General features: G+C 36.0%; 1 protein-coding gene and 1 long non-coding RNA gene across 2 annotated transcripts; both read right to left on the bottom strand.

The window, feature by feature from the left end:
- Positions 1-7,610: 7,610 nt before the first annotated feature.
- Positions 7,611-9,048, bottom strand: LOC132804156 (uncharacterized). The gene is made up of 2 exons (XR_009639301.1): positions 8,680-9,048; positions 7,611-8,598 (listed from the first exon to the last, which is right to left on the bottom strand). It is a non-coding gene; the product is annotated as an uncharacterized LOC132804156 (long non-coding RNA).
- Positions 9,049-9,220: 172 nt separating this feature from the next.
- On the bottom strand, positions 9,221-13,806 carry LOC107431144 (disease resistance protein RGA2). Its single transcript, XM_048463634.2, has 2 exons — positions 10,315-13,806; positions 9,221-9,828 (listed from the first exon to the last, which is right to left on the bottom strand). The coding sequence occupies exon 1, from the start codon at positions 13,717-13,719 to the stop codon at positions 10,348-10,350; it is 3,372 nt and encodes a 1,123-aa protein (XP_048319591.2). The 5' UTR covers positions 13,720-13,806; the 3' UTR covers positions 9,221-9,828; positions 10,315-10,347.
- Positions 13,807-14,308: the final 502 nt, after the last annotated feature.

The following is a 14,308-nucleotide window of genomic DNA, read 5'->3' as shown; positions in this document are numbered from 1 at the left end:
GAGCAAAACGGAGGTCGGACGGCGGAGAAATCACCGTTTGAAGATTTCCGGCCCCTAGCCGGAAAACGCTCCGATCCCGGCGCGTCGGTGGTCCGATGGCCGTGATTTTTGGTGGGTCGGCCGGACTTGAGGAGAGGATGATGGGTGTACGGCGCGTGTGGCCAGAAAATGGCCGGAAGTGGGTCGATTTGCGGTGGCCGGCGGTGGAGGGGAAAAACTCGCCGCCGAACTTCGGACGTCCGATCCGGGCGCGTCCGGTGGCCGTTCACCGTGAAATTTGGAGGTTTTACCTGAAATGAGGAGGGCAACCTGGCTGGCCGGCGCGTGTGCAGTAACTCGGCTGGAAAATTTGAAAATCTCCTGTGGCCGGCGACTCTCTCTCTCTCTTTCTCTCTCCTCTCTCTCTTTCTCTCTCTTCCCCGAGAGTTTTAACAAATAAAAACCCCTGTGTGACACTGTTCATGCCACGTGGACCAATCAGAAGCTGACACGTGGCGTTACTGTGCACTTAAGCCAGATATATTAAAATAATACGGTACCCGGTGAATTTCAAACGTCCATAACTTTTTAACCAAATGTCCGATTTAAGCGTGCCGCTAGTCTATGAACTCGTATCGACGAGTACTTTACAACCATACAAGAGTCAACTCAAAATTACATCACAAGAAAAAGTCAACTCTCGGCACCTTTTGGACAGTTTGCACTTCAATTTGTTTCGCCCATAACTTTCAAACCGTAGCTCCGTTTTTGACGTGCTACTAGTCTACAAACTCAGGGCGTCATGCACTTCGCCACGGTACCCTGGGCAACTCAAAATTCCAACTGGAGCAAAAAGTCAACTTTTGACCCGCTCGGTCAATGGTCAACCTCGGTCAACGTGCACAGATTCCGGTGCGATTTGGGATGGGGTGTTACATCTACGGCGGCTACAAGTTCAGAAAGTCATGATGAAACACAACTATGGCTTAGAAGATTGGGGAACATTAGTGAAAAGGGGCTTCAAGTACTGAACAAACAAGGTTTCTTTGGAACAAATAAGATCAGTAAAATAGAATTCTGTGAGTATTACATTTTGGGGAAGCAACACAAGTTGAGTTTCAAGCTAGGCTCACACAAATCAACCTCAATCTTGGATTATGCACATGCAAATTTGTGGGGACCTTCAACAACACTAACTCATGGAGGTAATAGGTATTTTTTATCTATTGTTGATGATTTCTCTAGAAAGGTTTGGGTTTTTCTTTTAAAGCATAAAAATGAAGCTTTTACAAAATTTAGATTCTGGCATGCTTTAGTACAAAACCAAACCAGCAAGAAACTCAAAGTTTTAAGAACTGATAATGGTCTTGAGTTTGGCAATTATGAATTTGATAATTTTTGTAAAGAAAAAGGCATCTTGAGACACAAAACAGTTCCATATTCCCCTCAACAAAATGGTGTTGCTGAGAGGATGAATAGAACCTTATTAGAAAAGGTTAGATGTATGCTCACTAGTTCTGGTTTACCAAAGCTTTTCTGGGGTGAGGCTATTATGACAGCAGCATACTTAGTTAATAGATGCCCTTCAACAGCTATTGAGTTGAAAACTCCAGAAGAAAAGTGGAGTGGTCACCCAGGAGATTATACAAAACTGAAAGTTTTTGGATGTGCAGCTTATGTACATCATAATGATGGAAAACTTGAGCCTAGGTCTGTTAAATGTGTTTTTCTAGGCTATCCCGAGGGAGTTAAAGGATATAGACTATGGGTTAGAGACTCAAAAAGCTATAAAACAATTATTAGTAGAGATGTTTTGTTTAAGGAAGATATAATGCCTTGTTTGAGTGACCAAGTTGCAGATTCTAGTAAAACGCCTACTAAAAATACGGTACAGTTTGAGGTGGAGCCTTATAACCAGCCAAGTAGTAAAGAAACTCAACAGCCAATAGGTGAAACAGGTGAATTTCAGCAAGTACAACCGCTGGAAGTAGTAGATGTACCTCAAGGAGAGACAACACCTCAATAAAATCAAAGATCTGTCATCTCACAGCAGTATAATCCACTACAACATTACCAACTTGCCAGAGATAGAGAACGAAGGGTGGTAAGAACCCCAACCAAATTTAATCCTTCTGATTATAATATGTTTGCTTTGGTTTCATATCAGGATCTTTCAGAAAATGAACCACAATCATATACCAAGGCAGTAAGAGGTAAACAAGCTAAGCAGTGGCAAAATGCCATGTTAGAGGAGTTAGAATCTCTACATAAGAATCAAACATGGATTTTAGTTCCCAAACCAAAAGATTAGAAGTTGGTAGATTGCAAATGGATATTCAAGGTGAAAGAAGGTATGACAGATTCAGAACCTATAAGATTTAAAGCTAGACTTGTGGCCAAAGGATTCACACAAGTAGAAGGTATAGATTACAAGGAAATCTTTTCTCCGGTGATCAAGTATACAACTATTAGAGTAAGACAGCTTTTTCAATTGGAATTGGAGCAGCTAGATGTTAAGACAGCTTTTTTACATGGAGAATTAGATGAGACAATTTATGTGAAACAACCTGAAGGTTTTGAGGTGAAGAATTCAAAACATGAGCTGATTTGCCTATTAAAAAGGTTATTATATGGGCTGAAACAATCCCCTAGGCAATGGTACAAGAGGTTTGACACCTATGTAATTAGAATTGGTTTTAAGAGGAGTAGTTATGATAGATGTTTGTATTACAAAGGTGAAAATATTAATTTTTCAGTTTATCTACTTCTGTATGTGGATGACATGTTGCTTGCTAGTCAAAGTTTAGAGACTATCAATCAAGTTAAGGAAGCTTTGAAAGCTGAATTTGATATGAAGGAGCTTGGACCTGTAAAGAAGATTTTGGGAATGAGTATTAAAAGAAACAAAGGAAAGAATTGGTTATTCTTGAATCAGGAAGATTACATTCCAAAACTCCTTTCTAGATTTTCAATTTCAAAATCAAGATCAATAAGTGTTCCTTTGGCAAATCACTACAAGTTATCTGCAAAGCTTTGTCCTAGCACTGAAGAAGAACAAGAGGAAATGGCTGATGTTCCATACTCCAATGCAGTTGATTCTGTCATGTACACCATGATTTGTTGTAGACCAGATTTGGCTCATGCAATTTGTGTTTTGAGTAGGTATATGGCTAATCTAGGAAGAGAACATTGGGAAGCTGTGAAGTGGCTGTTAAGGTATTTGAAAGGAACTTCAAATTTTGGTTTAGTATTTAATCATTGCAAAGATGGTGTGATACTTAGAGGCTATGTAGATGCTGATTATGGAGGAGATAGAGATAGAAGAAGATCTACTTCAGCTTGTATATTTACTGTGTGTGACAATTGTGTTAGTTGGAAATCACAATTACAGTCTCAGGTAGCTCTTTCCACAGCTGAGGCTGAATATGTTGCAACAACAGCAGCTATGAAGGAAGCACTTTGGTTGAAAGGCATGTTAGAAGAGTTGAAGTTGTTGGAGCAAAAGGTAATGGTTTATTCAAATAGTCAGAGTTCTATTTAACTTTGTAATAATCCAGTTTTTCATGAGAAGACTAAGCATATTGATATTAAATATCATTTTAATAGAGATGTGGTTGAGGAAGGTTTGGTAAAGTTGGAAAAGATATCCACAGAAAGGAATCCTACAGATATGGGAACTAAGGTGTTACCTATGAGCAAGCTTGAGTTTTGCAAAAGTTTGCTCAAGATTGATACAGGTTGATAATGAAGAAAGTGAGATGAGAAGCAAAGGAAGTTCAATGCACTTTATATTGCTTGACTTATTTGAATCAAGGTGGAGATTGTTGGTTATGTGATTCAAAGAAGTCAAAGCTTGAGTTATTTTTTCTGCATAGTTGCTGTCATCAAAACTACATCGTTTCAACCTTATATCATTAAACAAAACTGTGAGTTTTGGCTTGGTGGTTTAAAGAGAAGCTGGCAGTCACGTAAAGGCTTTCCAAGAGTCCTAACAGCAATAGAGATATGCAGCAATAGTTCTACAGCAGCAACAGTTCTGCAGCAGCAACAATTCTGCAGCAACCGTTTTCTTTGGTGTTAATATAATTTAAGTTCTCTTTCTCTTTCCCTTTAAGGTTTTCTCTTTAGTATTCTCTTGGGTGAGAGTTGTGAGGTGAGAAAGGTTGTAAAAGGGGATTTTGGGTCTGGTATATGGGTTTTAGGTGGAGCTTCTAAAACGAAGAAAGAGAACTAGATAAGCTGTAAAACACATTCAGTTATAGTGCATTTGAACTTCTTGTGGAGCTCCGAGGACGTAGATTCAATCTTGAATCGAACCTCATAAATTCTGTGGTGTTTTGATCTAGTTTATTATTTAATTTCTTGAATGTTTGTGTTGCTGAAATTGTAACAACATGTATATATAGATGAACTTGAGCATATATATTCATCAATCATTTTCCCTTTTTTAGTCCTCTTCAACCATCCCAACTTTCTCCTTTGTTTTATGCCCAACCTCTCCTTGTTGTTTTTGCAACCTGTAAAAACATTCTGATCCACTTCACGAACTTCATTACTAAACGTGGAAGTACCATCACTTATTTCCTGATAACCTAATTCTTTTTTTGGTCAAAACAGAAGCAACTTTGGCTCATGCTGTTGAAGTAACATCACTTAAGTTGTTTTCCTTCTTGTCTGCATCTTTGCCTAAGATGCAGATTCAGCATAACCAGGTGCTGTGTTACAAGTTCCCCTGCAGATACTAGTGCAATTATTTTTCATTAACATTCTCATGGTAAGCATGAAATGAAAATTTTCCATACATAAAGTTTAAACTGAAGCATGTCACCAAAAACCAAGTGGAAAATGTACGTCAAATTCTCCTAAATGCATTATTTATGAGTTCGCTTAAAAGTATTGCCACCTATTATCATCTCAAAATCCAGGTATATGGCTATACATTTCAATGCAAGTTTCCTTTGTCAATTTTGGGCTTTACTTGGAATTTGGATAGATTATCATGTTATATTACAGAACAAACAATCATAAGTAAAAGCATTATCATGTTATATTACAGTATAAACGATCATATAGTAAAAGCATTATAGTTTGAATACCAGACAAACCAAACACCAAAACTAGCAAGATGGAATGAGTAAACCACCCTGCATGTAACATACTCTTCCAAAGTACAACAACGAATCAAATAATTAACCGAGTTGAGTCATGAATAGACATTGAAAATCAAACATGAACTGCAATTTGGATTAATTAGGAATCATATGCAGGGGATACAGGTACATAGGTCTTCAGCTTCTTTAACTGAAAATGACTCTTAATATGGTGAAAACATGGTGACTTATAAGTATTGTTTCATATGTGAATATGGTGAGAATTATTATCAAGGACTGGATCTCTACCTACAGTTTCTGCATTAATTCAACATGAGAAGACTTTAAAATGTTGTGAAAATTGCTAAATTCATTGCATGATAACATTCTACTCGAGTAAAAATCAAATGGAAATAAACCATAATGCCTCTTTTATTTAATTAATTACCTGAAGAAACAATTTGCAGTCGATTTCCTTTCTTTTACTTCAGTAGACCTATTATCATATTACCCACCAACTTTAGTTTTTAATCTGTACAGTTTTAGCCTATCAAACTACCAGTTTTAGATTTCAGTCTGTGTAGATAATTTGTATAAATATGTGAATACTAATTTTTCCTTGCTCGTATGTAGCATATTTTGAAGTGTCTCCTTTTCTATTTGCTCTTCTCCTCTTCAGAAGAAGATACATTGAAGGCAAACAGATTTTCACCACTGATCGGTGCTTTTAATGCAAAAAAGAATGATATTTTCTATAAAAACCATAGTTGTGTTTATTGAGTATATGATATATTAAAAAAAGGCAAAACATATATTGCAAACATGTCCGACTAATTGAGGAAAAATGCTTTAGAGGTTAAAAAGCGTATATACAGTAAGAGTCCATATCACAGGGTCAAACCTTGAGTAGGTTACGCTTAGATGACTGCTGCTCACTTGGTGCGGAAACTTTGGAGACTCTTGGATAAAACTTGAGCATGGTCATCTACCAATTTCCACTTTTATTCCTCTTCAACAATTCCATCTTTCTACTTTGTCTTCTGACCAACTTCTCCATATATATGCTTTTGTATCCTGTAAAAAAATTCTTCATTATGGCAAATCCAGCATCGCTAACTTTCTGCTCAGCACTGCGAATGCTGACTCAATATTTTAAAAACATGAAATTTTTTACTCACTTCATGAACTTTGCTACTTTGTCAATTACTTCCTCAGTGAATCCAATTCTTTTTCTATCAAAAGAAGCAACTTTGGCTGAGGCTTTTGAAGACAACTGATGTTTGTCACAAATGTTGTTTGCCTATGTTCACTAATTCTTTGCCTAAGATAAAGGTCGTAGCAAGCATGCTGTTTATGATTTATCTTAATAGTACACAGCAACTCATTTTGATATCCAAATCCTGTTATTGGCTACATGTGTTAGAGTAATGACACTTTTGCTGCAGTCATTAGTTTCTTTTTTTGATATTTAGTTTATGGAAATATATATTTAGTTTGGTTTATAGTCAGTTTTTTTGCTAAAAAAAAAACTGATGTATTGTATAGCTAAAGTATGGTTTTGCTTATGGTAGTATGATTACTACAATGTTAGGTGAAAGTTAGGTTAATTACTGTTGTAAACTTGTGTTTATATATTTTCTTATCAATGAATGAATGCGGATTCCTTTTTGCATTTGATTAAGCTTTAGATTTCCTCTTTTTCATTTTCGTTTTGTTTATATATTTGGTTGGTTCAATAATTAACTCATTACTCCTCCTTTTTTGTTTGTTTTATCTCTAGCATTATGTTTTGATTTATAATAAACCTTTAGTATATATATTGTAAAATCCCATTGACTAATATATTTATTTTCATAAATTTTAATTTATAAGTAGTTTAATTTATAATTTAGGTAATAAAACATATGAAATTTATGAAATTATTATACATATAATTTATTGAAATATATGTTAAATTTGAAACAACAATACAGAAATACTATTTTTAAAAATAGATATTTAATAAATTGTTACCATCTCGAAGAAAAAATTTTTTAACTGAGAATAGTTAACTAAATTAAAGTCAGTTGAATAATTTTTTTTTATTAATATTTATCGTTCCTTCTCCAAGCATTTGCCTTGGTTCAATGATTGATACATATCTTGGATACCATATTTTTATTCACTACTCCTTCGTTTTTCTAAAAATATGCACAAAAATAGAAAGAAAAAAAAAATTTGTCATTAACCTCAAATTTCTAATCCCACTTCACCAATTTTGTCACAAACTGAATCAGTAATTAATCAAACTGCATGTAATACATACACTCTCCTACGGAGTATAATAATAAATTAAATCATTAGCCGAGTTGGTACGTGAATGGGGGAAAGGTGTACCATAGGAGAAATCAACCTATGACTGAAAACAAATCAAATACTATAATATGACTCTGTTTTCCTTCACTAAACAAATCAAATGCTATGATATGACTCCGTTTTTCTTCACCAATTCAATCTGTGAAGATTTAGTATATTGTCAAAATGCTCTAAATTCACTGCAAATAATATGAACAGTATTCCACTTGAAAAACAATAAATAAATATAAAGTGGAAAAAAAAAGACAAACTTTTATGTAAATAGCTAAACTTCTTCTTGTATAGGCTGTTCACAGTTTGAGGCCACAGATTAACATGTGGAATTCTAAACGGAAACAACGTAGTTTTTGGGTTATCCAAACCTCTGCCTTTTGTACACCAGTAGTGAATGTCTCTATTGAACCCCCATCCAAAAAGTCATCCAACTCATCTGCAACATTCTTTAAGCATTTAAATCCAACGCTTGATTGCCCTGTCTCTTTTCCTGCCTTTCCTCGGCATCTTCAAACACAACACAGATTGCTGAGAGGATGCTTGACAGCTTCTTCATCTCCCTGTTGGCACCGCCAAAGCAATCCAAACTCTTTTTGGATCAACTATTTGATATTCTCAAGCATAGCAGTAAGTAGATCTTCAACCATATTGTCATAATAGCAAATTGAATTCCAACCAAGAAAGTTGAAAAATAATTTGGTGCTCCAACTAATTAACAAAAATAAAATGCAAAACTCTAGAAACAAGATTACATATATATAAACTTTAAACATCAGTCTCCACACAAAAATTTGTCCCTATTTTAATTTTTAATAAAAAGACAAGGTGAAACCACAAATAGCAAATATGTCTAACTAATTAATTATAGACACATGCTATGGTCTCAATACTTTCAGGCTAGAAGAACTAAGCAAATGGTAAACATATAACTTAATACAAATGCTAAAAAGCATTTACAATATAAATCCATATCATGAAATTTCGGCTAACTTTCTTCATTATGGCTGATCCTGCACTCCTCACTTTCTGCTCAGGAGCTGCAAACCAAACCTGAAATTTCTGAACCACTTCACCGACTTCTTCACCCACCACAGAAGCACCACATCCTCTGCCTTCTGAAATGCAGATTCAGCAACACCAGTGGGCATGAGGAGCTTTATTATCAGTTTTCCGGCAGAGACTAGTGCAATAAACAGGTTACTAAAGATTATTATTCATGGTAACTTAGTATGAAATGGAAAATTCTATTAGAGAATCTTACAGTGGCTGCTGAAGTAGCTGGTGGCAGCTCACAGTTTGGAGCAGAATTATTGTGACTGACATATCCATTATTTTATTTCCCTGGTGACATAAATCAAATGGGACCACACAAAAAATAATAATAATAATAATGTTAAATTCTCCTAAATACGGTCTTTATAATGTGTTTTTAACAATATTGCCACTCATTGTTCTCAAAATTCTTCGCATCGACTACATCTATTCAATGCATGTTGTTTCTTAATGCCAAACGTTTAAAAATAGCATAACTGACATCCATTGGGCAGAAGTTAATCAGAAATAAAAGCCTTCCATTCATCTATAGATTTTTAAATAAAGTTTCTAAATCAAACATGACTTTCATATCAAGTAAGTAATTCGAAGAGAAAAAAAAAAATAGAGACCGGCAGACAAAACTAATCAAATATAGAATGAATATTTTATAAAGTACAAAGATTTTAAATAAATAAATAGAATATAGAAGTTCTCCAAAGACTTGCACCGTTATAAAAATGGTAACACAACTAGGTAGGATAGTCTTGTTGTTAAAATGATATATAACTTTCCTAGTTAGCAAGTGCAACAAATACTCACATATATTTTAAAACAACTAATATGTCTCTGTATGAAGATTTGTAAGAATGATAGAAAACACAGATCATGGTTTAATATAGAGTTAAAATGCTCTATAGCTATTGTGATACAAATTAATGGAAATTCGCACTCTTCGAGTCAGTGCCCAACTCCTCTCTAAAGGATTTTCTTCATTCAACAACACCTTTACAGAATGCTGCCTCAGACTTTATAGTTCCACCTCACACAATTTTTCAAATATTCAAAATTACAAATAATAGCAAAATAACAGAAATCAGATAACAGAAACGGTTATGAGCCAAGGCTTCCCGTAAAAATCTCAACTCTGCCCTGGCATCACAAAATCGTTGAGCCAGCGAGGTTTCACACGTTTCCTAGCATTCCGAAGCGTGCCTGCCTCTCCTGAAAGCTTCTTCCCGTTTTCACGGCTGCCTCTTTGATACCAGCTTCAAAATGACCCCCTGTTCCCTTAATTTCATCTTTAGCCTTGACTTGGGTCTCTTCCCCTTGGGCCTCAATTCTAGCCCACTTACCCATCTGTTTCTGGACCTGGTTGCTGTCCAAAATTACTGCAGCATTACTAACATATTGCATATTGGTAAAATTAATGATGAGCATATACTAATAACATCTAGAAAGGAAATTATAGTAAAACAGAGCTTCTAGAATAATTTAGTACTATTTGGACAATAAGTAAAAACTGGTGACCGTAAAAAAATAGAAAATGGATGATTATAGAATAGTAAATGTTAACCACATGATAAAGTCGGTTAGCTAGATTTTAGGCAATACAAACTGACGTTATCCCTCTATACTCTGCATGAACCATATGCAAGCTATTTAAGTATCACATATAAATGATACTCTTTTGTGTGTGTGTGTGTGTGTGTGTGAGAGAGAGAGAGAGAGAGAGAGAGAGAGAGAGAGAGAATTAATACTAGCGGTGTCTTCTTATATTTAAACGCTAGAGAAAAGAACATAAAAAGTTGATCCCAACAAAAAATAAATAAATAAAGCCAGGGAGGGACTTATATTCAAATACCTCTACGTTGAACAAACAATCTGCAGTGTCTTCTCATATGGGTTGGCCGCTAGCTAGCAGGCCACACCACACATGGATACGTGGAATGTGGGCTATCTTGTGCCAGTCCTCTCCGATTTCCTTTTTACATCGTTCCGTTAATTTAGGGCAATTTTCAATTTTCAAGCTCTGTAAGTTGGTGAGGTGTTGGATACATTTGGGTAGATATTCCAAATGTCGACAATTGACAATAGATAATGATTCAAGAGATGTCAAGTCTCCAAGCCAGTCAGGCAACTTTTCAAGATTTCGAAACCCAGAAATTTCCATATCTTTGAGGGAGGGGAGATGGTTTAAGTTCTCAGGCAAAGCTGCCAAGTCTACTAGGGTCAGACGTTGGAGGGAAGAAAGATTGTTAAGACCATTTGGGAAAGTGTCCAACTTTGGACAACCTTGGATTTGCAATGATTCAAGTGCAGTAAGGTCTTCAAAACTATCTGACAAGCTTTTCAGCCTTCTACACTTCTCAATGCCTATCTTTTTAAGGCTAATTAAGCCTTGAAATATTGCCGTAGGAAACCACTCAAGCATATCGCAACGAGAGATAGATATTTCTTCCAAAGCGGTTAGGTCAATAAGCATGTCAGATGGCAAATCTTGAAGCTTTCTGAATCTTGAAATATCAAGTGATTTGAGAGCGGTGAGATTATGTAGGAACCCATCGGGAAAGGAAGCCAAATCATCATTATTAAATATTTTAAGTAACGTTAGAGTATGGCGATTCGAAACTGATTCTAACAGTGTCTCATTGCATCCCCATAGATATAACTCCTCGATTGACCGAAGACTGTGTAAGGAGGTCAATTTAGGGCATCCAACAATCCTCAAATTGGATAGGCGTGGGAATATGTCGCTTCTTTCCACCCTGGACAACCCTTCTAAACTCCGTAAACAATCAATCACGAGAGTTTCTAATCGGAAGAAACCGCCGAATAGCCGTCCATCACAGGATTCATTATCCACATACCGCAAACATTCCATAGCACTTAAACAAAGAGATGTTAGAGATGGTAGTTTCCCCATGGCTGTAGGAAGTTCCATACAGTTTCTGCAGTAACTGAAATTTATGCTGACTAAATTTTCCAAGTTTGCATTAAGCCAATGCGGGAAATGTCCACCTCTAAAATTTGAAATATACAAATCTTTTAAAGTCGGAGGAGGTTCAAGAGCATCGAGTATCTTCTCATGATTCATCTTTTGGTCTCCTTTTTCATTTAGGTAGTCAGGCCACCGCAGATGCAACCTTTGGAGATTCGTCTTTCCCACTAGATTGGCTTTTTTGGCTTCCATTGGACTCTTCACTTTCTCAAGGTGTTCGATTCTCAGACTACCACCAAGTTTCAACAAGCTTCCCAATTCATCTATATCACATCCTCTTCTCCTATCCACAATAAACCTGCTTAAACTTCTTAAGCAACTTAGTTTCCCAATGTTAGGAGGCATGTGATTTAACGAATGACAACCTTCAATATAAAAATGACGTAGACCCCTTAAGCGACTCATATGCTTTGGTAGCTTCTCAAGATTATAACACCCACTTACATCCAAAGTCTGTAAGTTTACCAACAAACAAATTGACTCAGGAAGGATTCTAATGTTAGTTCTCGAAAGATTCAAATATCGTAGATGTTTGGAATTACTGATTAGAGAAGATATGGACTTCAACTTCAAGATGAAAGCATCTTCTATATCAAAAGCACGTAAACTAGGAAAATATAAGCGATGAGGCAACTTAGCTTGAGCCATAAAGCTAGAAATCTCCATTAACAGTAGAGTACGCAAGGATTTTCCATTGCAAAATGTAAAGAAGAAATCTGGGAAATCAGACTTGGTAACTGTGCATTCATCCTTCATAATACATTGAGCCAGATCATGTACTAGATCATGCATCTTGAAGCTTTTAATGTTGCCACATTCATCCTTTTTAGCATCTTGAAAGAATGATCGCCAATATAATTCATTAAAAATTTCATTGCCCATCTCTTCCGCCTCCATGTTTTCTTTGGAAGATATAAGGCCATTAGCCATCCACAGATGAATTAATTTTTCCTTCACTATTTCAAAATCCTTTGGAAAAATGGCACAGAAAGTAAAACATCTTCGTAATTGTGCCGTTAGTTGGTGGTAGCTTAATCTCAAAGCTGGTAGGATGGAAGTTTCATGTTGTGGCAAATTCCAAAGTTCACTTTCCATGACCAAAAGCCATTGCTGTTCCTCACTTTTGGAGCACATTAAGCTTCCTAAACTCTTTGCTGCTAGCGGATTTCCCTTGCACTTCTTCACAATCTCCTTTCCAATTTTCACAAGACTTGGTCTTTTTTCGCTTTCATTGAGAAATGCACGTTGGCTGAACAATAACCAACATTCATCTTCCGACAAGCTAGATATATGATGCATTTGGGTTGCTCCCATAATTGATGCAACCTTTTCGAGACGAGTGGTAACTACGATCGAAGAACCATTTAATCCACAAGCAAGTACATTTCTCAATCTTTCCCATTTATCTTTATCTTCATTCCACACATCATCCAAAATAAGTAAATACTTCTTCATTTCCAACATGTTTTGGAGGCGTTTCTGCAGAGGATCCATGTCCAAAGCTTCACAAGGATTTCCAGAGGCAGATTCTATTATAGATTTTATCAATCTCCACACGTCAAAGTCCTCAGAGACACATACCCATATTGTCAGATCAAAATGGTCAGTAACCCTTGGATCATTGTACACAAGTTTAGCGAGGGTAGTTTTCCCCATGCCTCCCATGCCTATAATCGCATAGGTAGAGAGACGATCTTTGGAATTGCTTGAATTGGACTCTACCAAAAACTCCACAATCTTATCTTTATCTTGTTCTCTTCCATATACCTGTTTCTCATCAACAATGGAGCCAGTGTCCCGTTCGTTTCTTATTTGGACGCGTCTCTGATCCTGAACAACCTCACGCAAGTGAAATTTCTCACGTTCTTTTGCAATATCATCCAATCTCTCTGAAACATCTTCCATCTTTTTTGCAATTTGAAAACGAAACCAAGTATTTTTTGGGTTTAAACAGGACAAGAAAGAAGCTTTTACCTTTTGGGTAGATCCAAACCTCTGCGTTTTGTACTCCAGCAGTGATGCCTCCATTGAGCACTCATCCAGAATGTCATCCAACTCACCAGAAACATCTTTAAGCTTTTGCAGCCAATTCTTGATTGCTCTGTTTCTCAACTGCTTCTCCTCTGCATCTTCAAGAACAGCACGGATGGTTGAGAGGATGCTAGACAGCTTCTCCATCTCTTTGTTGACACCCCAAAGCAATCCAAACCCTTTCTGGATCAACGAGTTCAGATTCTCAAACATGATAGTAAGTAAAGCTTCAGCCATTGTCACAGTAGCAAATGAATTCGAATGAAGAAATTAAGTTAAGAAATAAGGGATTAAGCTTGCTTGTTCATCAACAAAATGGCTTAAGATATAAGCGTTCTTGATGAAGATTGGTCGGGAATCAAACCATTAAATTAAAGTAAGGACCGATGATCATCAACAAACCTTTAGAATATTATTACTTACTAGTTTCGATAAGTCCATGGCAAGAACGCTCTTGGAACTTTCAAATAGTAGCACATAGGCAGCTTGCATGTTAATAATATTAAATTACTCTATAGGGTTCTCTAATAGTCGAATATTTTAAAGCGGCACCGACAAAAGACATTTTGGCTTTATTATTTTACAATATTCTTAGGAGTTCAAAATAATTGTGTAAAAAATTGGCAATGAGGGAAATTAAAATCCTTTCTTTTCTAGTATTTTGCTAATTGTTTATTGGTTCTAACATAACTCAAATTTTTTATCAAACCTTTTTCAACTTAATATATACCATCTCTTCCTTTTTTTGTCATACATTTGAAAGTCCCACTATACATCAACACTTAATTACCAGAAAATTATAAAAGTTCCTACCTAAATATATAGT

The sequence above is a fragment of the Ziziphus jujuba genome, chromosome 6, assembly GCF_031755915.1.
Source record: "Ziziphus jujuba cultivar Dongzao chromosome 6, ASM3175591v1".
NCBI lineage: Eukaryota > Viridiplantae > Streptophyta > Magnoliopsida > Rosales > Rhamnaceae > Ziziphus > Ziziphus jujuba.
The sequence above is the reverse complement of the archived record's forward strand: the minus strand, read 5'-3'. Positions and strand labels throughout refer to the sequence as shown.

Coding starts and splice junctions, on each gene's coding strand:
- LOC107431144 (XM_048463634.2), bottom strand. CDS start 13,719: ATGGCTGAAGCTTTACTTACTATCATGTTTGAGAATCTGAACTCGTTG.